The 20,670-nt window shown below is 42.2% G+C and overlaps 2 protein-coding genes across 2 annotated transcripts; one reads left to right on the plus strand and one right to left on the minus strand.

Annotated features, from left to right (window-relative positions):
• Positions 1–780: 780 nt before the first annotated feature.
• Positions 781–7,846, plus strand: LOC311008187 (eukaryotic translation initiation factor 4 gamma 2-like). The gene is made up of 19 exons (XM_084001633.1): positions 781–887; positions 2,205–2,330; positions 2,457–2,559; positions 2,651–2,782; positions 2,876–2,942; positions 3,047–3,198; positions 3,341–3,451; positions 3,541–3,723; positions 3,878–4,019; positions 4,147–4,310; positions 4,422–4,532; positions 4,652–4,762; positions 4,847–4,951; positions 5,036–5,251; positions 5,371–5,629; positions 5,759–5,963; positions 6,071–6,279; positions 6,379–6,500; positions 6,680–7,846. Exons 6-19 carry the CDS (start codon positions 3,115–3,117, stop codon positions 6,743–6,745), a joined length of 2,088 nt encoding a protein of 695 aa, XP_083857759.1. The 5' UTR covers positions 781–887; positions 2,205–2,330; positions 2,457–2,559; positions 2,651–2,782; positions 2,876–2,942; positions 3,047–3,114; the 3' UTR covers positions 6,746–7,846.
• A 1,952-nt stretch (positions 7,847–9,798) lies between these two features.
• On the minus strand, positions 9,799–20,338 carry ctr9 (CTR9 homolog, Paf1/RNA polymerase II complex component). Its single transcript, XM_083994067.1, has 23 exons — positions 20,166–20,338; positions 18,907–19,005; positions 18,547–18,786; positions 18,334–18,451; positions 18,155–18,244; positions 17,331–17,587; positions 17,120–17,227; positions 16,791–17,027; positions 16,447–16,665; positions 16,050–16,233; positions 15,867–15,955; positions 15,600–15,785; positions 12,696–12,783; positions 12,460–12,608; positions 12,260–12,376; positions 12,023–12,168; positions 11,836–11,907; positions 11,511–11,646; positions 11,274–11,420; positions 11,036–11,175; positions 10,845–10,941; positions 10,637–10,749; positions 9,799–10,506 (listed from the first exon to the last, which is right to left on the minus strand). The coding sequence occupies exons 1-23, from the start codon at positions 20,208–20,210 to the stop codon at positions 10,086–10,088; spliced, it is 3,498 nt and encodes a 1,165-aa protein (XP_083850193.1). The 5' UTR covers positions 20,211–20,338; the 3' UTR covers positions 9,799–10,085.
• Between the last annotated feature and the right edge of the window lie 332 nt (positions 20,339–20,670).

Raw genomic sequence — 20,670 nt, forward strand, 5'->3', positions numbered from 1 at the left:
AGCAGGACTGGTTGGTTGGGCTTTATAGTCGGGCTGATGGTAACGAAGAGACACAAAGCGGCTGGGGAAACAGGCGACATCGACGTATCGCATCCATCGTAGTGTGCTAAGCTAACTCTGTTTCGCATTCACTTATGTGAACACGTGTTTGCGCTCATGTGGCCAATAACCCGAGTTAAAATCGATTAAAAAAGTTGATTAAAAATTAAATCTGCCGTATCAGATACGACTGTCGCTTGGTTGTGATGTGATGGATGCCAATCACATCAGAAAGTCCGTAGGCCGTCAAGCCTCAAAAAGGCCTCGACTACTGTTGCTCCAAAAAGGCCTTATGTAGACGTAGAAATACCAATGAAGTCATAATCAAGTGGTTTCTATTTTCTTTATCTGCGTGCAATATACAGTAGATTGGACTGTATTCAGCATTGTTTTAGAGCCTCTGATAAATTCACGTGGATCTTAATCTTAAATAAATAGGTTAAATCAGCCATCCATTTTCTGCTACTTACGTGAATCGAGGTCGTGTTTAACCAGTAATTCACGCTGTTATGGGGAAGTGGTGACACCACCAATGTCAATAAATGAATGCCCTTGATAACTTATTGTTGACTTTATTGTGCTCATTCATGTATAACTTTCAAACTTTGGTCAGTATAGTGGTTCTTTGTTTTAGGTCCGTGTTTGCTTTTGAACCTTGCAGAAACTGTCCAGTGTTTGCTCTCATTTTACGGCCTTTAGCTGTCAGCTAATTTGTCATTGTTTATCTGTGTCTGTCCCTAGGTCGCTCTTTCCTGCCCCATTTCTAGACCTTTATTCTTTTCAGATATACTTAGTCAAGCCGCCAAAGTGGAGAGTGTCGTTGCGCCAGGGGGTCCTTCTCGTTTCAGGTAATCAACAAAATCACAATTTGCCTTTTTTTTTATTTAACAATCCTCTCAAATAGCTTACATAAAGACTTAGGCTCACTCTTTCCTATACAAGGTTAAAACAGTTTTCCTTTTTTTTCTTTTTTTTTTGGTATCACAGTGTAGGGGGAGGAGGTGGGGGTGCACCTCAGCACTATCCCAAGACTGTCGACAACAGGTGATTTTTACATATTTTCCTTTCACCTAGATCACGTAGTCACCAAGCCTTTTTCATCTTTTATTCATAGGCTATAAATTGCTTTCCCACATCTTATTTCGTCTGCACAGCTGGGGGAACTGGGGTCTCTAATAAATGGCTTCTGGGCATTTAAGTGGCTCATCTCATAGTGCATTTAAGGCTTAGTCAAAACTGCAGTGGCCCAGGTTCAAATCAGACCTGTGGCCCTTTGCTACATGTTATCCCTCCGACTCTATCCCAATTTTCCTGTCTATCTCCCACTATCTCTCTACAATAAAGGCATAAAAGCCCAAAAAATGAAAACTATTTGTCTGTTTGGCTACTGCTCTTTGTTGCTCTTTGTGTTTGGTCAAACAAAACCAGACAGTCATAACTTTTGTTTAGTGCAAAGTTGTGATGGACATTTATTCATTATCTTTTGTTTGCTCTTAAACCAAATTACTTATTGGACAATTAATCGACTTGAAATTTATTTCAAAAATTGCTGTGGCCTTAATTTGCCAATGCCATTTTAATCTTGATAATAGAGCTTGCAGCTACCTTTTGCTATGGAACAACATACAGTTCCTGGGTGAGATAATAAAGCAGTTCACAATCAGTGATTTTCTTATTACGTGATATGCATAATGTTCCAAGGCACATATTGTTACTTGCCAGCTACTTTGTGACAAATTAGCTTCCAATCAACATATGTGTCAAACAAATAATCCACACACCCCTGAGCCGGGTCAGTGATGGTTGAGCCTATTCCTGGCATGAAATTAAAGCCTTGCATAGTGAACATGTTTCACTTTTTCTTTTTTTTTTACTGGTGGGACTTTCCACTGTAGTGTATTGCCAAGTTTGTGACATTTTGTTAATAGCTACTTTTCCGGGAATCAGTTCTTTCTGCACTAGAACAGTACGGTAGTTGCCAGTGATGCTGATGTTCAATACAGGTCATATTTGGGGGGGGGGGATTAGCAATACTCGTATTGGTACATATCTACTTTATATAATTTAGCCACCATTCATCAGAGCTAGGAACCTGAGCTATGTCATGTTTTACACAAAAGATATTTCCATGTTTTTTCAATTGGTATATTTTGTGTTCATTGCAGCGAGTTCCTGGGGAAAACCCCAGGTACTGGCAGTCAGAGATGGGTACCTTCTCGAAGCACTAGACGAGATGCCAACTCCTCCCATGAGAAAGGGCAACATGATTCAATCTTCAGGAAAGTGAGAGGGTAGGTTTCTGTTTTTAGATCCATTTCTCAATTCCTCTTGGTCACTCACCGTCTGAGATTATTAATGGTAATTATTGTCTTTTTAACGGCATTATTTAATCACTTGTCCTTTCTCCTCTCCATCAGCATACTTAATAAGTTGACTCCTGAGAAGTTTGACAAACTATGCCTGGAGCTCCTCAATGTGGGTGTAGATACAAAACTTGTCTTGAAAGGAATCATCTTGTTGGTGAGTAGAGTACTCTCTCAAACGGTGCTTGTCTTTTACTCCCGTGATTCATTCAAATGTTGATGAGAATCTTTTATAAAAAAAATTCTAGATTGTTGACAAAGCCCTCGAAGAGCCCAAGTACAGCCAGTTATACGCTCAACTCTGTCTACGCTTATCTGAGGATGCACCGAACTTTGAAGAACCAACAACAGAAAGTCAAGCAACACAAAAGCAGAATACTGTAAGTTATTGTTTTTATTGAACGATAAGATTTGCACTTTACGATTTCCTGCTCGGGTCTTTTTTCTTATTGCGAACAAATTATGTTTTACAGACCTTCAGAAGACTTCTTATTTCCAAGCTTCAAGATGAATTTGAGAACCGCGCCAGAAATGTTGAACGTAAGTGAATTATATCTGAAAAAAATTAAAAATCTAACCACGTGTCAATGTTAATTTTACACGAATTGTATTTCTAAATCAATTGTTAATTTTCTTTTCTGTAGTCTTTGACAAAAGCGACGCCCCACTCACCTCTGAGGAGGAGGAGCAGCGCGCGATCGCAAAGATCAAGATGCTGGGCAACATCAAATTCATCGGCGAACTTGGCAAACTCAACCTTATCCACGAATCTATCCTTCACAAATGCATCAAAACAGTAAGTCCGGTTGATTTTTAATTTGTCATTTTAAACCCATCCCAAAATCTGCATCCTCACAGTTTTTGATATTCAAAGTCACCTCAACACTTGTGGAAGGAATTATACTAAGTGTGTGAAATGTTTCTCATTTCTTGTCAAGCTTTTGGAGAAGAAGAAGAAAGTCCAACTTAAGGATATGGGCGAAGATTTGGAATGCCTCTGTCAGATAATGAAAACAGTGGGACCTAAAATTGATCACGAAAAGGCTAGGGTGAGTACATCTGGGAAAACGGCAAATAATGGTCTGTATTGAAATCCCCTTTTTGTTCCATTTTATTAACAAATAAATTCTCCTTTCAGTCTCTGATCGATCAGTACTTTGGCCGCATGAAATGCTTAACTAACAACAAGGAGCTGCCAGCGAGGATTCGATTCCTGCTGCAGAACATGGTGGAGCTTCGAGACAACAACTGGGTGCCGCGCAAGGCTTATGTTGACAACGGACCAAAGACAATCAACCAAGTTCGTCAGGATGCAGTAAAGGTTAGTCCACCCGGTCCACTGTAGGATGACATTTACGATGGGCATTTATCTTGGACTTCATTTGCATGATTTTATAGATCAAATACGTTTTTGAACTGCAAAGTAAGCTATCTATGATCATGATGTAACCTTATAATCTGATTTGTCTTTGCAGGATCTGGGTGTTTTCATTCCACCTGCCAATGATGGAATGAGAAATGAGTTCTTCATGGACAGCTCCTCCTTCCTGCCAACAAAGATGAAGTTCGACAGGGAGCCTCTTGGTGGGCTGGCCGATATGTTTGGACAACTGCCTGGTATGTCACTTCCTTTTCCCCCTTTTGACTAATAAGAGGAGGAGTTGCACTACTTCCCTGACGCATTAATATGGGCTGGACCTTCCCGTCAGTGTTTTTTTTTTAAACATTGTCTTGTTTTGTTTAGGCATTGGCATTGGTACAGGTCCAGGAGTCATTCAGGACCACTACTCTCCGACCATGGGGCGTCACCGCACAAATCCACTCTACAATGGCCATATTGGAAATGGCAACAGTTCACACCAGCCTCAGTTTGAAGCAGGAAACAAGATGTTCATAAAACCAAACCAGGTACTTACCCAATTGTAATTGTTTTTTATTTATGGCCAGGCGAATGTATGCAGTCATTACCAACGACCAGTCATCATTACTAACGTTCATGCTGTGAATTTTCTCTAAAAGGGGCAGAATTCACCAGTTTTCAGCCATAAACAGAATCACTCAGGGCAGATGCAGTCTTCTAAGGATATGGGCTCACGATTCGGCAAGAAAGGGAAACTCAACGCTGATGAGGTAACCCAGCTGCTTTCATTGATTATGTATTACGTACCTTTCAGTTTAAGAGATGTGGAGTAATATCCTCAGCATGGGGTATTGTTCTGAACCTTGTTTTTCTTTCTTCTCTCTTCTAGATCAGTCTGAGGCCAGCACAGTCCTTTATCTTGAGTAAAAAGCAAGTGCCAAAGCTGCAGCCCCAGATGACGATGATTCCTGCAAGTGCCCAAGGCTCCCCACTGGGACAGGTAACATATTTACATTTTTTAAATAAATACACTGGACAGATGCAGTACCAGGAAACATGTACTCATGTGGCTTTCTTTCTACAGTCTCCACAGCTTGGCTTGAAGACCAATCCTCCTCCAATTCAGGAAAAACCTGCCAAGCCCAATAAAAAGGCTCCTCCTACAAAGGAAGAGCTGCACAAAATGACAGTAAGTTCCTCATAATTCACTCTGTACGTCCTTCCCACAAACTATGTTTTGAACCTACATCTGACTGGATTCTTTTCATCCAAGGAGACACTGTTGACAGACTACCTGAACAACAAGAACACAGAGGAGGCACTGAACGCTGTGAAGGAGATGAAAGCGCCGAAGTACTTCCTGTCTGAGATGCTGAACAAGATTGTGGTTCAATCCCTTGACCGTTCAGATGAGGATAAGGAACTAGCAAACGCCCTGATCCATGCACTCTGCACCGAGGGGCTCGTCACTGGTGAAAACCTAATGCAGGTCAGTGTTGTGATGCACAATCTGATATTCATCATAACACAGAACTCAAGTAAAGCAATAATCGGTTCACTTCTAATATGGAGGTTATTCAGATCTATCCTTTTTTTTTTTTTTAACAGGCCTTTTTGAGTGTGTTGGACCAGTGTCCCAAGATCGAAGAAGAAATCCCCCTGGTGAAGTCGTACCTGGCGCAGTTTGCCGCACATGCGATCATCGCTGACCTGGTCAGCCTCACAGACTTGGCCCATCAGCTGGAGAACGGCGCACACTTCCCACTTTTCCTGCTCTGCCTGCAGCAGATGGTCAAACTGAAGGACCGCGAGTGGCTGAGTGACCTGTTCCAGCAGAGCACAGTCAACATGCAGAAGATGCTGCCTGGTATGTCCAAACCCCATCTGACCTCATATTTACACCTTATCACACTTCCATTAATTAGCCCTGATTGTTTTTTGATGATACTGAGAATTTTAGTCTGAGTATTAATGTCTTTATTTGTTACTCCTGCAGAAATAGACCAGAACAAGGACAGGATGCTTGAGATTCTGGAGGGCAAAGGTCTCAGCTTCTTGTTCCCGCTGATGAAACTGGAGAAGGAGCTGCTGAAGCAGATCAAAGTAGACCCCTCTCCACAGTCCATCTACAAGTGGATCAAGGACAACATCTCCCCTAAACTCCACACTGACAAAGGCTTTGTCAACATCCTCATGACCAGGTACAGAAGTGGACAGTGTTTCTAATGGTGTAAACGACTCTACTGAGTTGATGTGGTGTTTAACATCAAGTGTTTTAAAGTGTATTCATAGTTTTCTTGTCTGGCAGTTTCTTGCAGTACATTGCCTACGAAACCAACCCTGACGACGATGAGGAGCAGCTTGCAGCACCCAGTAAGGAGCAGCTGGATGAGGAGAAGCAGCTGATGCTGTCTTTCAAGCCAGTGATGCAAAAGTTCCTACACGACCACATCGACCTGCAAGTGGGCGCAATGTACGCCCTGCAGGTCCACTGCAACGCCAAGGGATTCCCCAAAGGTGTGTGTGCTTGTAGTTAAACCAAGCAGCTCATGGCCAGAGATTTTTTTTCTCATGTAGAGAAGTTCACTAACTTTCCCTCTTTCTTTTTTTTTTCAGGCATGTTACTGCGCTACTTTGTAAACTTTTATGACATGGAAATAATTGAAGAAGAAGCCTTCCTTTCATGGAAAGAGGATATCACCCAAGAGTATCCAGGGAAGGGAAAAGCGCTATTTCAGGTACGTTGCGAGTAAATTAACGCACTTTAGTGTCTGGTTGTGATCAAATTATTAGAAAGTGTGTTACAACACCAACTCGAGATGTTACCTAGAGTATTTTGAAAATAGTTGCTTAGTGACTGTTCCATTGTACATTGAGTGTTTCCATCTTATTAATGTCTCGTGTGTTTACGTTGCAGGTGAACCAGTGGCTGACCTGGCTGGAGACCGCAGAAGAGGAGGAGTCAGAGGATGAAGATTACTGAGGAACAGGCCAAAGCCATGTGTTATCAGGATGCAATGAATGATTGTGGATATTCTTCCTTTTTTTTTTTTTTAACTTTCGTAACGTTTTTTGTTTTTGTGCCCTTCCCTGTCAGCCTAACGCCCTCCCCTCTCCTCTTGTTTATAAATATTTTCCAACCACTGTTAAAATTCATTTCACTATGAAATGCTTTGCCAGATCAAGCCAGCATCACCATCTTATTATAACTGCTTTTCTTTCTAATTCCCTCTCTTATTTGGCATCTTACAGCAGATGTTTTATACATTTCAATCATCATGGGTTACGTTTCCTGTTATCAGTAGGTGGTATTTTGCAGAAAGATGTACCAGCACCAGACCCATTAATCACCTTTTACATCTGGTAGGAGTCACCAAGTGCTGCCGAAACTATTGACTTAAACTGTTTACAAAAGAGAAAAGGCTCAAAGAGACTTTCTCAACATTTTATCTGTTAATCAGTTTTTAGATGCACTTTGCTCAACATCTTGAGTCGTTGCAATAGTAAAAAATACACTTTCCTTGATTTGTTATCAGTCCTGGGTTGTTGGCTCGAGTGATTTAGACTGGTTTTCCTGTGCGTGAAAACAGACCGTTTTGTCTCGAATCAAAAATCTTGATCATGATTTGATGATTCTGTATCAATAATGGCCTGTTTTTATTTGCACCGTTTGATTTCAGTTACCCACACTTAGTCTGAAGTTTTTTTTTTTTTTTTTTTCTTCCATGTATGAAACTTTTGTGCTGTTAGGAATGGATATGTGTGGCCTTGGCTTTTTTTAATTTATCAATTAATATGGATATACCTCTAACGTATCTCGGACTTTACTTGAATGTCTCGGTGTCAACGTCGAGACAGCCAAAGCTTAGTTTCCTGTGCTAGTTGTTCACCACCGCGTGTGGAAATTTTAAGTCTGTTTTCCATATTTGTCAAGTTTTTAAATGGTCTTTTTATCTTCATAAAATAACAAAGAATGTACTGTATGTGTACACTTAAAACCCTCTTTTGGAGTGTCACTGTAATTTTAAGTGCAACAAGATGAGTGTGCAAGTATAGATCAAGGTTGAATAAAGTTTAACAGTTACTTTTGGTGTCATTAACGCTTGCTCTTTTTTGGTTGGTTTTTTTTTTGCAAATGCACCTGTTTTCAGGCTGTCCATCAACACAATATCATAAAACACCCATTTGTGAAAAGTCCACATATTTGTCACATTCATTGACTTCACATCCTTCCATCATATTCTTGTGAATGCAGTAGGCTGACATTTAATATTCTGAATCTGTGTTTTTCAACCTTTGGGTAGGGACACTTGTAATTGATTAAAAAAACAAATACTGATGCAAATATTTAACTAATTCTTTTTAAGATTATTTAAAAACACCACAATCTTAAACAATTCTTTACTTTCACTTTCTTGAATATAAATTGAGTTCAAATAAAATGCAGCATATAAAAATATCTGAGCTGGCCCCAAAAACTTGTGATGGGGTCATGAGTCAAAAGGTTGGGAACTACTGTCCTAAATATTTTGACATGGGAACGTGGGTGAAGCCCTGCAACACTACAATTGGACTATCTAGGAAATTAATTTTCTTTACCAATGTGCCACCCTTTTTACTGATTGTCTTTGAATTAAATGTAATTTAAAAAAAATGACATTACCCAAGTAAAATCAAAATATAATGTAAGCATTTGCATTTGAGTGTTAAATCAGAAGCCATATTGTAAGTGATCAAAACATCTTAAGTGATTCCCTATAGTTAGTTACTAAATTTGCTGTTACCCAGGGGGCAAAATCCCAGTTTTTTGAAAAACAGACACGGAGCGTTGTAAAAGGTTTGACACCTGAAATGATATCTAGGAACTTCAAGGATTAAAACCTGGGTGGACAACCCGGTCAACTAGCTGCTGGAAAGCTACAGGGGGCCAAAACCCCTTTCTTGGGTCATTTTGCTGGCAAAATGATGTAAATGCAAATATTTAGGTACTACAATGGCATAAATAGTCATACAACTATAAAATTTGGCAGAGAGTATCTTGACACATAGGGGGGGGCATGGAAAAAAGATTCTGGGGTTTGTTGCAACTCGATTTTAAGATATCACCCTCAACATCCCAAAAAAGACCAAAAAAAAGTACTGTTCGCCTGACAAATTCTCATGAAAATTATTATTTTTCAGAACTTTATGGAGAATATCTATGCTTAACATGTATAGAAAATGTCCTTAATTCATAAGCTTCCATTTGAGTCCAAGATAGCCTTTCTACTAGCTACTGGAAAGCTACAGGCTGTCTCCAAACAATGCAACACCTATTGTGAAAAACTACATGTTAACTGGCATGATCAGAAACCATTCTATTTCTGGTCTCCCCTAAGTGAACAGATAGATAGAGAAGACCGTTGGCCACAGCAAGTGGGGCTTTTGAGATAGAAAGGCTATCTTGGACTCAAATGGAAGCTTATGAATTAAGGAAATTTTCTATATACATCTTAGGCATAGATATTCTCCATAAAGTGCTGAAAAATAATAATTTTCATGAGAATTTGTCAGGCAAACAGTACTTTTTTTTGTCTTTTTTGGGATGTTGAGGGTTATATCTTAAAATTGAGTTGCAACAAACCCCAGAATCTTTTTTTCCATGCCTCCCCCTATGTGTCAAGATACTCTCTGCCAAATTTTATAGTTGTATGCCTATTTATGCCATTGTAGTACCTAAATATTTGCATTTACATAATTTCGCCAGCAAAATGACCCAAGAAAGGGGTTTTGGCCCCTGTATCCAGCAGCTAGTTGACCAGGTTGTCCACCCAGGTTTTAATCTTTAAAGTTCCTACATGTCATTTCTGGTGTCAAACCTTTTACAACGCTCCGTGTCCGTTTTTTTTGCTTTGCCCCCTGGGTATGTTGGAGTACTGGTATTTGCATTTTATGTTCAGCTTATTAAGTGATTGATTTTTTTTTCTGAAAGATGCTTAAGAACCATTATGATAAAGAAGCAGAATGTGACAACACACATCTTACACAATTCTTCTTTTCACTTTTATTTGACATTTTGTTGAAACGATCCATGAGTCTTTCCCAACCATCTGTGATAGAAAATAGTTGTTTTACACCTTTTAAGTTCATGTCAAATCACTTATTTTTAACAAAACATCGTCTGTGAAAACACATTCCCTGTAAGACGTGAGAAAAACATCACTGTGTCAAAATAACTACACTTTTTCTAGGCTAACTCCAAGAGAGACGGACAGAAATTCCTGCTTTTAATAAAAAATAAAAATGTAGATGTGGAGATAAGTCTGTGAGCAAGATCTGAAGGTTTAATCGCTGTCGTCATCGTCGTTGTTGGAGGCTTCGGGTTCGGAGCCAGAGCGTCGTGGCGAGGCCTCGTTGTCGGAGCGTCGTGGCGAGGCCTCGTTGTCTGATCCCGCCTCAGATCCCCTGTCTGACCCGCGGCCCGATGCCGCGGCGGGCGAACCGGCCCGGGACTCGTCATCCGATCCGGATCGACTCCTCTTGCTTTCGTTGTCCGACTGCTCCGAGTCAGACTGCCGCTGGACCCTCCTCTTCTTCACGGGGCGGTCGCTGCCGGAGTCGTCCTCGGAGCCTGCAGAGCGCCGAGGGCTGCCCGCCTCGCTGCCAGAGCGGTTCCCTCCTCCACCCGAGTCGCTGTCGGATGCAATACGCTTCCTGTGGCTGCCGCCCTCGTCATCAGATCCTGAACCGCTGTCTCTTTGTTGTCTGTGCGGGAGAAATTAAGATGCTTTATTGTCATTGTATAATGTATATTGAAAGGGCAGCAAGTTAGTTAGATTTACTAATGGTTCATCTCTTTGAGCACAGAATCAGATTTTGACGACGGTGCTTTTACCTGTCTTCAGCTATTTTCAGTCCATCCTCATCTGAAGACGATTCAGAAGATGAGATGATAGCCTTAGACTTGATCTTTCCTTTGAGAGATGGTGGTAAGCGCTCGGGTTGTGGCTAAAAATGAGAATGTTTAAAAAAAAAAAGGTTAGACCTGAGAAGATAATTCAAATCATGACAAAGGGCACAACAAAGAAAAGAGCACAACAAACCTTTTCGATCCTCCTGCGTTCTTTTTGTTTGCGCTGCTTCTTGGGTCGTGACCCTCCCTCCTCATCATCATCACTGTCCTCCCCTCCTTTAGTGGGTCTGAAACACAGGACAGTTTTCTCTTAGCATGTTCTTTCTTTGCATCACACTCTCACAAAAAAAACACATTAGGTATTCACTGCAGCAGACTCACCGTCTCCTCTTCTTCTTCTTCCCGTCTTCGCCCTCCTGCTCACTGCCGCTTCCACCCTTTCTCTTCTTCTTCTTCTTCATTGGCAGGTCCTCGTCAGAGTCATCGTTGACAAACTCATCCATGTCTCCTCCTTTCTTACGCTTAGGGACATAAATATATAAATAAATAAAAAGTTACCAACGATGTTTTGGTGCCGTAACAGTTTGCCAATGAGTTCTCCATCAGTGCCAACACTCACGCGTCCGCTGCCTCCCTTCTTCTTTTCTTTGGCCGCCTCCTTCGACCCTTCTGCGAAGGTGAGAAGATTCTTGGTCTTCTCCACGTACAGAGCTCTCTGCTCCAGGAGCTTCTTCTGTTCCTCTGCCTCTCTGGTTCGTTTATCCTCCTAACAAGGTTTCAGGGCGACAACCGATTAAGTACATTAACATAAAACATGCAAACCATGACTTCCCTCTGGGTGGTTACCAAAAAGTACCTGTTCTTTGGCCATCTGCTGACGGAGCAAGTCTCTCTCCTGCTCCTGTTTGGCCCGAAGCTCCTTCTCCTCCTCATCCTGCTTTCTGGCTCTTGCAACGTGGTATTGAGCCTGACTCAGCAGGTCAGAGCACTGCCTGCAATCCCACAACACACCCACAGTGATATCACAGCCCATTTTGAATGAACCACACCCCAGCACAAGCCCCAAGTAGACCATCATAATTAATGGTATGTGTCAAAACAATGGCAAAGAGCTGCGTCTATGAATTCTTGTTACATTAGTTGAAAGCAAACAAAAACCATGATGATACATTCAGACTGACCTGGCCTCAGAGGCAGCAAGAGCGAGATCAAACCTCATCTTGTCTCCGGCCTTGCTGAGGTAGCTGAAGTACCTGTGTGAAGAGGAGGAGGAAAAGGAGGGTGAGAGGGAGATACAAATTCAGGATTGGGCAGAGGATGGAGATCAGGGTGGAAGGAGAAGCCATAAATCAAGTGTAGTGTCACTACCTGTGAGCCAGCTCCAGCTCTTTGACGGCACTCAGCACAGCCTTCAAGTTACTCTTCTCATCCTTCAGCACCAGAGTGGCCAGTCTCTGAAGCACCAGCGCCACGTTGAACATCAGCACCGTGTCGCTGGGCGCCACATGACGAGCCTGGTTGGAAATACATCACACAGTAAAAGTTAAACTCTCCTCATTTTTATAGAATAAAACAAAAACCTTTCATTTTTTCCCCTCCTGTTACCTTCAGTAGCATCTGCTTGCACTCCTGGAGTTTCCCACATTTGAAGAGCGCCCTCGCCAGGTACAGCAGCACCTCGGTGTTCTGATATTTGTAAAATTTCTTCAGGCAGTTCTCGTACTGTGGAGCGGATCAAAAATGCTTCACTGAACCGACTAAAGACAAAAACTTTCAGAAATTTCATCACAAACGGAGGCTCTTACCATCTGCACAGCGCTGATGTACTGCTTCTGCTCGACGTAGATGTGAGCCAGATTCAGCCACACGTCACTGATGTCGGCTGTGGCCTCCCTCACCTGCGCAAACACATCACGAGCCTCTCTGTAGTAGCCCTTGTGGGCGAGGACGGCACCTGGACAAAACAATATCAAGCTTGATGAATATACAACATACACCGGTACATATAGTCGTATTAAAAACAGAATAAAGCTGTACAGACCGATGCCATTGGCAGCGTAGAGGTTCTTTGCATCATTTCGCAGGACTTGTTTGTATATGGCCAGGGCTCGATCCTGATGTCTCTTTTCCTGTAGAGACAAAACCACTGTTACTGCATCTGGGGACCTACAGCTTCTGTTCACACGGTGTTTAATAACGAGACACACAGCATCACCTGATGATAGACAACATAGACAAACAGCAGCGGTGCCACATCGCCACATTTTAATGAGGGAAGCAGCTCATTTATTAGTTCAACTACTGACAATTCATGATATGTGAGACTGATCAGATCATATGCTCACTTGTAATTAGCATGGTGCAATGCTGCTAAAACATTTTTACGAAATGGGAAAGGTTAAAACGGAAAGGTTTTTTTTTGGACCGCTATTGTTTTGTTTGTAATTTCAATTAGTGACGATGGATGCCTTGCTTTTTTTTTTTGCTTGTGTGCGCCACCTGTTTAAAGCAAGGTGGAGATTACACCACCGTCGCCGCGTCAGCCGGCTCCTCTTACTGGCGGAAAACACTGGCTCAATGGCCTCGTACAAAGCCAGAAAACACTATGTTGATTTACATATTATACTCCGCTACGTAGCCAAGACGGCAACCATTGAGGGTGTGAAGTGTCCATCGTTCCACACTCAACTTTTAGGCCATTATGAGTGCATTTACAGTACACTGCATTTTGCAGGGATGCAAACGGGTCAGGACCAAAAAAGAGAGGAATTGTCGTGGGGGGGGGGGGGGGGGGGGGGGGGGCTCACCATTAACAATATCACAGAAAAGTCTATTTCCAGTAGTTCAACCCCAACCAAGTATTGAGTGCATATAGATGGACAGTTTTCAGAAGGCCAACATTTCTATATTAAAAATGCTTTAAAAAAATAAAAACCATTGCAATATTTCAATTTTGGAGATACTGATTTTTAGGTCTTCACTGAATGTTAGTCATAATTATTACTATTAAAATAAACTGAATAAATAAAGACATGGGATTTAACATCCCATTCAGTGTGTAATGGACATATAGGCCGATATAATGTGTTAGTTTCACTTTAATTGAACACATTCTACATCGTGGAGGCGACGTCTCTCCTTCACCTCTGAAACGGGGCAGAGCTCCGTGGGAGACACCTGCCTGACACAGCAACGGACATGCACGGGGGGGAAAACGGCGGCGCCGTCGCACCGAATGCACGCGGATACGCGCCGCTTTGGGTACCGAGCGCGCACGTCGCGTCTACATTGGAGGTGAATAGGAAGGCTCTGGGACTGATTGACTGTGGACCACCACCAGTCTGATCAGGTCCATCACAGCACAGCAGCTGCAGCTCTGCCCCGCTGTCACATGACGCATATCAGCGCAATCTGTTTACATTAAACCGACATCAGGAGAATAATGAGAATTATGATTAAAAAATATATATATTTGTTTCGAATTTTGGCCACTGGATCATGATTTTTTTGGGCGCATTCTTGGTAAAAAAAAAAAAAAAATCCTCTAAAAAAAAGACAGTTGGGATGCATAATGTGTCTCATAACAGTATACTGTGCGTCGTTACCATGGTTGGTGAGAGCAGAAATGTTGTTGTAGGCCTGTGCATATTCTCATTTGTCCAGGTCATAGTATTTCAAAGGAGGTTAAATCGAAAGCAACTGGACTTATACTGAGTCTCCACACCAGATAGTTGGACCAGTCCCAGCCTGGTCAGATGCTACATGAACTGATGAAGCCTCTTGGATGAGAGGTGAAACTCTTCCTAGACTTTTTTTTCAAAGGAGGTTAAATCGAAAGCAACTGGACTTAGTTATAATAAGTAAATAACTAAGTCCAGTTGCTTTCGATTTAACCTCCTTTGAAAAAAAAAAAAAAAAAATTGTTGTAGTGAAAATAGGCGGGCTCGTGAATTTTTTTTGAAACGAGTGAAAACGAGCGCTAATTCGCTTATCTCGCGTATCTCGCGTTTGGTTGCGCGTAAAAGCTCGCGCGAAAAAAAAGCGTTCCTCGTGTTTGAGTGGGAAACCCCTTTGGGTCTTCCCACCAAACACGATGAAATAGACGAAGACGCGAGGGTCCCGTCGCCATAAAAGAATCGGGTGTATTGCGTCGCAAAAAAAAAAGTCGCGTCTACCGCGTCTCACGCCTAATCGCGTCTTTGCGTCACGGCCTTTTACACCGCGGACGTAACGAATAAACGGTGACGGTGTGAACCAACAACATAGAACAGGACCAGACGTGGCGTTGTTTCCTCTTTTCACCGACAGCTCCACTCTCCCTTACTTACACTAACTACTGTTATTGTTGAGGCCAGAGGATTGTGGGATTTGTAGTTTTTGACCAATCGCAGGTTGTGCTCTTTCTTTTTTGTGATTTTCCTGGTTCACACATGTTTTTTTTTTTTTAGGGGCAAATGCGAGCGAAATGCTCGCCCATGGTGGGCATACGAAAATTTAAGAGCTGTCTTATTTAAGTCTTGAACACAATAATTCAACAAATTTAAGACATTTTAAGGCCTAAAAGTGTGTAATGGACATATAGGCCTATATAATGTGCTATAACCAGAGACAACCATGAATGAGTTCGCCTCAGTTTCACGTGATTGTCACTGTCAGCCTGTTAGAAAAACATTTTACTGACCCCAGCTGAGACCCCCCCCCCCCCCCCAAAAACAAAAACTCTTCGGATCTGAACGATTCACACAAGTCACCTAATTGGTCATGAAAAAAGCGAGTTTCGCTTTTCGGCGCGCTGTTTGCATCCCTGATTTTGACATACTGAATTTAGACGCACTTACATACTCAAAATAGTTAGTGTAAGTATGGAAGTATTCAAATTGAGACACAGCTACAGTCTCGGCTGCATTCGTCTCTTCCAAATTATGTTAAAAACAGCTGTCTGCACCTTTTCCCGGTCTCTGGTTGGCTGGTGCAGCGTCTGCAGCCACACGTTACCCAGAGCCAACATGGAGTAGGTGTCGTTCTGTGTGGACGGCTGCTTCAGGATACGCTCAAACTTCTTTTGTCCCGGTCCCCATTCCTGTTTGGCCAAGTGAAGGTTTCCTATCAGGGACCAGGCGTCCGGGTGATCCTACATCAAAACAGAACGGACATCAGAAACTGTCTGGCAGTAGATTGCGTAATCTGCTGTTGTGTGGATATTGCAGTGTACCTGATTAATCTGCAGGGCTTCTTTGAACCAATCAGAGGCTTCATAGAAGTTTCCTTTGTCACGAGCCATCGCTCCAAGACGCAGGTAACCTGTAAGCCAGAAAAATATGTAATGATCTTTCAGAGTAACATTCCTTCATCTTCATGATCTCACACTTTTCCCTCTGTCGTGTGTCGTGCTTACAGTCCACATAATTTGGATGCTCTCTGAGGATGTTTTTGTAGAGTTTCTCAGCTTCGTGGAATTCACACATGGCCTCGTACAAACGAGCCAGATTGTACGAGGTGGTGACAGAAATGGCGTTGTAGTAATGCTCGTCGTGCTCTCCCTCCGCTTTGGCCCGTTCCAGAGATGCCAGGAAATATTTCTGTAGGAGAGAAGACATGACCCCAACCTTGAAATAGCACTATTGTAGATGCTAAATATACTGTGTGTTTTGCACACACTGTGGTCTTTAAATATCACAAGGAGGGAAGTTTTACATCCCACATTCTCAGTTTGAAATTAGTCAATGAATTCATTGATGAATGTGGCTGTTGCAAAGCATTAGACTTTAGTCACTCTGTTGGTTATTCATTACCTTGGCCTCTCCCAGGTTGCCCAGTCTGAAGTGAAGAGCTCCCAGGTTGTTTAGGATCTCAGGGGGAACGTCAGCCTGCACCTTCTCCTGCAGGATGCGGGTGGCTGTCCCGTACGCAGACAGCGCTCCCTGGATGTCGGTCTGCTCCAGGATCTGAGCCAGCTCGATCCAGGCCTCCACATCATCTGGGTACTGCTCCGTTACCTTCTTCAGGTGACCCTGGAGAAAAAACAGTGACATATATCCACGTCAAATACATGATATACGTATATTGTGTTCATTAAAAACACCCCTCAACTCAAGTCTGGCACAGTTTTCTGAGCCATAAGTGAGTGGCTACGTACTTTGGCGATGTCTCTCTTTTCCTGATCGTCAGATGTTGCATAGAGAGACCCCAAGATTTTCATGGTTTCATAGTTGTTGGGGTAGGCCTTTAAAACCTTCTCAAAGCACTGTGCTGCGTTCTCCTTGTCCCTTCTGTACACGTACATCTGTCCCAAGCCAAAGAAGGGCAACACAAAGGTGGACGAGGCAAACTGAGTGGCCTGGTAGTAATACTGAAACGCTTGGTCGTAGTCCTCCTAAAGAAAGGAAAGAGCAGAGATGTCAGAGATGTGAATAGATAATACAGTAAACAGTCAGGATGCCGGCAGGAGATTGGTTCGGATCTTACCTGCACGTGAAAAGAGCGAGCCAACTGGTAGCAGCTCTCAGCCTGCATGGCTTCGACTTCTGTGTTATGGAAAGCATGGAGGGCCAGATGTTGCACTTTGCTGTAGTCCTGTTGGGAAACAGAGTCCACATCGACATGAGTAATTATTATTTAACGACACATGGGTTGAGATTTGTCGGGATTTCGAAAAGGACAACAGACTCGTCATTACCTTTTTGAAGAAGAAATGGTTGGCGAGGTGGTTGAGCACCATGGGGTTGCTGGGGTCGATGGTGTAGGCCCGCGACAGGAGCTGCACTCCGTTCTTGATCGAGTCCGCCTCCTTGTTGTTGAGCTCTAAAACCGCCAGACCAACGAGAGCTCCCACGCACTTCGAATTCAGCTCCAGGGCTCGACCGAAAGCCAAGCGAGCCTTTTCCAGTTTGTTGAGCTTCACAAAACAGTGGCCCATCCCCAGCCTGACCTCCGCTGTTCACAGACACAACAAGATGAGCATAAGATGTATATATATATGTCTAACACATCTGTTTGTATGAGAAACACATCATTAAATGTAGCTGTAGATAGGTCACCTATGTTTGGATATCAGCATCATTACTGGCAGATTTACAAGAAGTAAGAGTATTTTTTGTCTGTTTTCATTCATTTTTGTCATTTACTTTGTGAGTGTAAACTTGAAAAAATTGCACAAAGATGCAAAGAGATTGGAAAGATCGATTGTGCATGTGAAGGCAATAAAAGAAGCTTTGCAATAAAGTATATAAAAAAGTACAAGTATAAACAGAAGAAGTTATGTGTAAAAGATAATCAGTTTATAATGAGAATTGGCATATAGGTTACTAAACGGGCCTACAGGGCAGAGGTCATCCTGTTACCATTAGTACTAATCTAAAAATTATAGTGTTCACTCTGGCAGTGTGCATGCTCTGGGTTTGTACTTGTCTATGGCCACAACTTGACCCCTATAATAAAGAAAATGTTTGAATGAATCAACCACTTTAAGATAAACTGGGTAAACCGGGATAACTTGTTTACCTGGACAGCCTGGGTTTGTACGCAAAGCCTTTTTGTAGTACGCCAGTGCTCCTCTGTAATCCTTTTTATTGAAGGAGATGCAAGCTTTACCTGTTGAATTACAATGGTGTGATTATTCAAGTCAGTCACAGTGGTCAGGAGGATCAATCTCTGTTCTCTCTTTTATATATTCTACTTGCCAAGCAAAGCAGGGATGTTATTGGTGGACTGATTGAGCACAAAGTGGAACTGAGCATCGGCCTGGTCCATCTTGTCTCCCTCCAGCAGGCAGAAACAGGCTCTTCCCAACAAGTGGTTCTGATTGACACATGAGGATGTTGCATGTACTTAAAATGCAAAAATACTACTCCCTTATCCTTTTCATCAGCAGCTGTGACAGACGTGTTACTCACCTGATCGTACATGATGATCTTGTCTGCCATGGTATACAGCAGCGTGGCCTGTGTGATGAGCTCTTTCTTGGCATCTTTGTTTTTCTCTTTACGTGCTTGTTGGACATAGTAAGCTGCCAATGTGTCCAGACAGGTCATCTGGTCTTTCTCATGGTCTCTGTAGTCGAGGTTTCCATCGATACGAGCTGCCTCGAGGAGCTTGACAAAATCCTCTGTTTTGCCCTGCTTGTAGTACTCCAGCTGAAAAAAGACCAGTGAACCAAATTTAACTTTGTTTTACATGGATTTTACATCTTCATGACTGAATTGTGTTCACATTTTATAAGATGACAGCCATCGGTTGTAGCTCCACTGACTCACCGCCAAAGCAATCCATATGTGCAGCTGTGTGTGCTCCTGCTTTAGGATACTGATGACCTCGTCCCCTTCTGGGAGCTGGTCAAAGTCGAGCTCGATGACCTGCAAGGGGCGATATATTTAGGTTAGTAGGCATCAGCGTCTGGCAAACTGCTGTATCATTTAGGAGGGTTGTGAATAAGGTTTGATGAAATAGCAATGCATACTGTGACATAAAGATGTGCAGTTGCTCAGTTTTTACCAATACCACCTAGCCCTTTAACTTTAAATCAAGATCTGTGACTTCAAGTCTAGAAAACTCTTGCAACTCCAATTACTTTTCTGATTTAGTCAAAACCAGTACTCCTGTCTAGATGTTTTACCTGTTTTTACATAAAACATAACAATGTAATACTACACTTATCTACCCTCACTCAGCACCTAGAGATAATGGTTATAACAAGTTACTTAAAGTCATCAAAGGGGTAGCAATGTTATTGAATTGTATTGTATTTCACAGAGAGATCTTTCAACCCACACCAGTAATGTAATAGATAACCACCTCTCTGAATGCATCAATACAACTCAGCACCAAAAAATGCAGATTTAAAAAAATAAAATAAAAATACATACAGTAGCCTGCTACTCTACTGGAGTCTTTAGATATCCATTACGCAAGGCTACTAAGGTATCTAATCAATTCCCAAATTTAATCTGCAGCATAATAATGACTTCAATAGCAACCCACCGCCAAGCACTTTTTTAACAACTGTGGATGAACGTAGTTTGAAGTTTGTAATGTAGTTTTCAAACAGTCACATTTACTTTGTATGTAGTAGCCTAATACTTTTGCTAACATTACTTTAACCAAAAATTTCATAGAATTGTATATGTAACACAAACCACTGTTATGAATAAAGACACAGATATCTCAACACTGGCTGAGTTTAATAATTAAGATAAATATTTATAACTTAGTTGCTCCTGTTGCTGTTGATACATAACGTTACTGATCCATTGGATACGACAGTGACAGAAAACATTTTAATTACTTTATTCAGAGCCACATTTCTCATGTTTCTCTCTCTCATACTGTTTTCTAATGATACTACGCCCTGTGCATTGCAAGTGTTTACGTTTCGGATACATATACATACATCAAACATGAAACTGACATGTAACAGACAATTAGCCAGCATTAGCTACAGTTAGCATTGAGGGTAAGTATCGTTAGCATAGCGAGGTTCACTCCAAACATGAACTCCAGTTTACGCGAGTTTTACCTCATCGGTGTCCCGTAGGGGGATCTCGATGGATCCCCGAGACATCTTCACCGAGGACAGCTCCACTTTGACTCTGGGAAATTACAAACTATTAAGTAAAAAATAATCTCCAGTCCGTTGTCGGCTGGTAGCTAGCTACTTCATGCCTCCGATGGGAAACAACAAACACTCGGACGGCGCAACGGAAATAGTGTCCGGCTGGATCGTTGACCGAGCTGATGTTTGGTTCCGCCCTGAGTTGAGCAGAAAACAGTAACACGACGACGCCTCTCTGATGGAAACTCGCTGCTAGACTTTGTTCTAGTGGCAGTGATGTTGCTGTTGTTGTTGGTAAGTATCAGTCAGTGGCAGTGATGGAAATAATGGCGTTATAAAACAAAAAAACGGCGCTACTTTTTCAGTAACGAGTAATTTAATCAAAAAGTTACTGTTTCCTCCCCCCTTTATAACGCCGTTACTGTTACTGGCAATAAAGACCCGCCGTTACTCGCCGTTATTTGACTCA

This window comes from Trachurus trachurus (genome assembly GCF_905171665.1).
Source record: "Trachurus trachurus genome assembly, chromosome: 3".
NCBI lineage: Eukaryota > Metazoa > Chordata > Actinopteri > Carangiformes > Carangidae > Trachurus > Trachurus trachurus.

Excerpts from the sequence above, each read along its gene's own strand:
- LOC311008187 (XM_084001633.1), top strand. The coding sequence starts at position 3,115 with ATGCTGGGCAACATCAAATTCATCGGCGAACTTGGCAAACTCAACCTT. Across the intron at positions 4,533-4,651 it reads GGAAACTCAACGCTGATGAG|ATCAGTCTGAGGCCAGCACA; the intron begins GTAACCCAGCTG and ends TCTCTCTTCTAG. Across the intron at positions 5,964-6,070 it reads GTCAACATCCTCATGACCAG|TTTCTTGCAGTACATTGCCT; the intron begins GTACAGAAGTGG and ends CTTGTCTGGCAG.
- ctr9 (XM_083994067.1), bottom strand. The coding sequence starts at position 20,210 with ATGTCTCGGGGATCCATCGAGATCCCCCTACGGGACACCGATGAG. Across the intron at positions 12,609-12,695 it reads CTACGCTGCCAATGGCATCG|GTGCCGTCCTCGCCCACAAG; the intron begins GTCTGTACAGCT and ends TGTTTTGTCCAG. Across the intron at positions 10,942-11,035 it reads AAGAAGAAGAAGAGGAGACG|ACCCACTAAAGGAGGGGAGG; the intron begins GTGAGTCTGCTG and ends CCTGTGTTTCAG.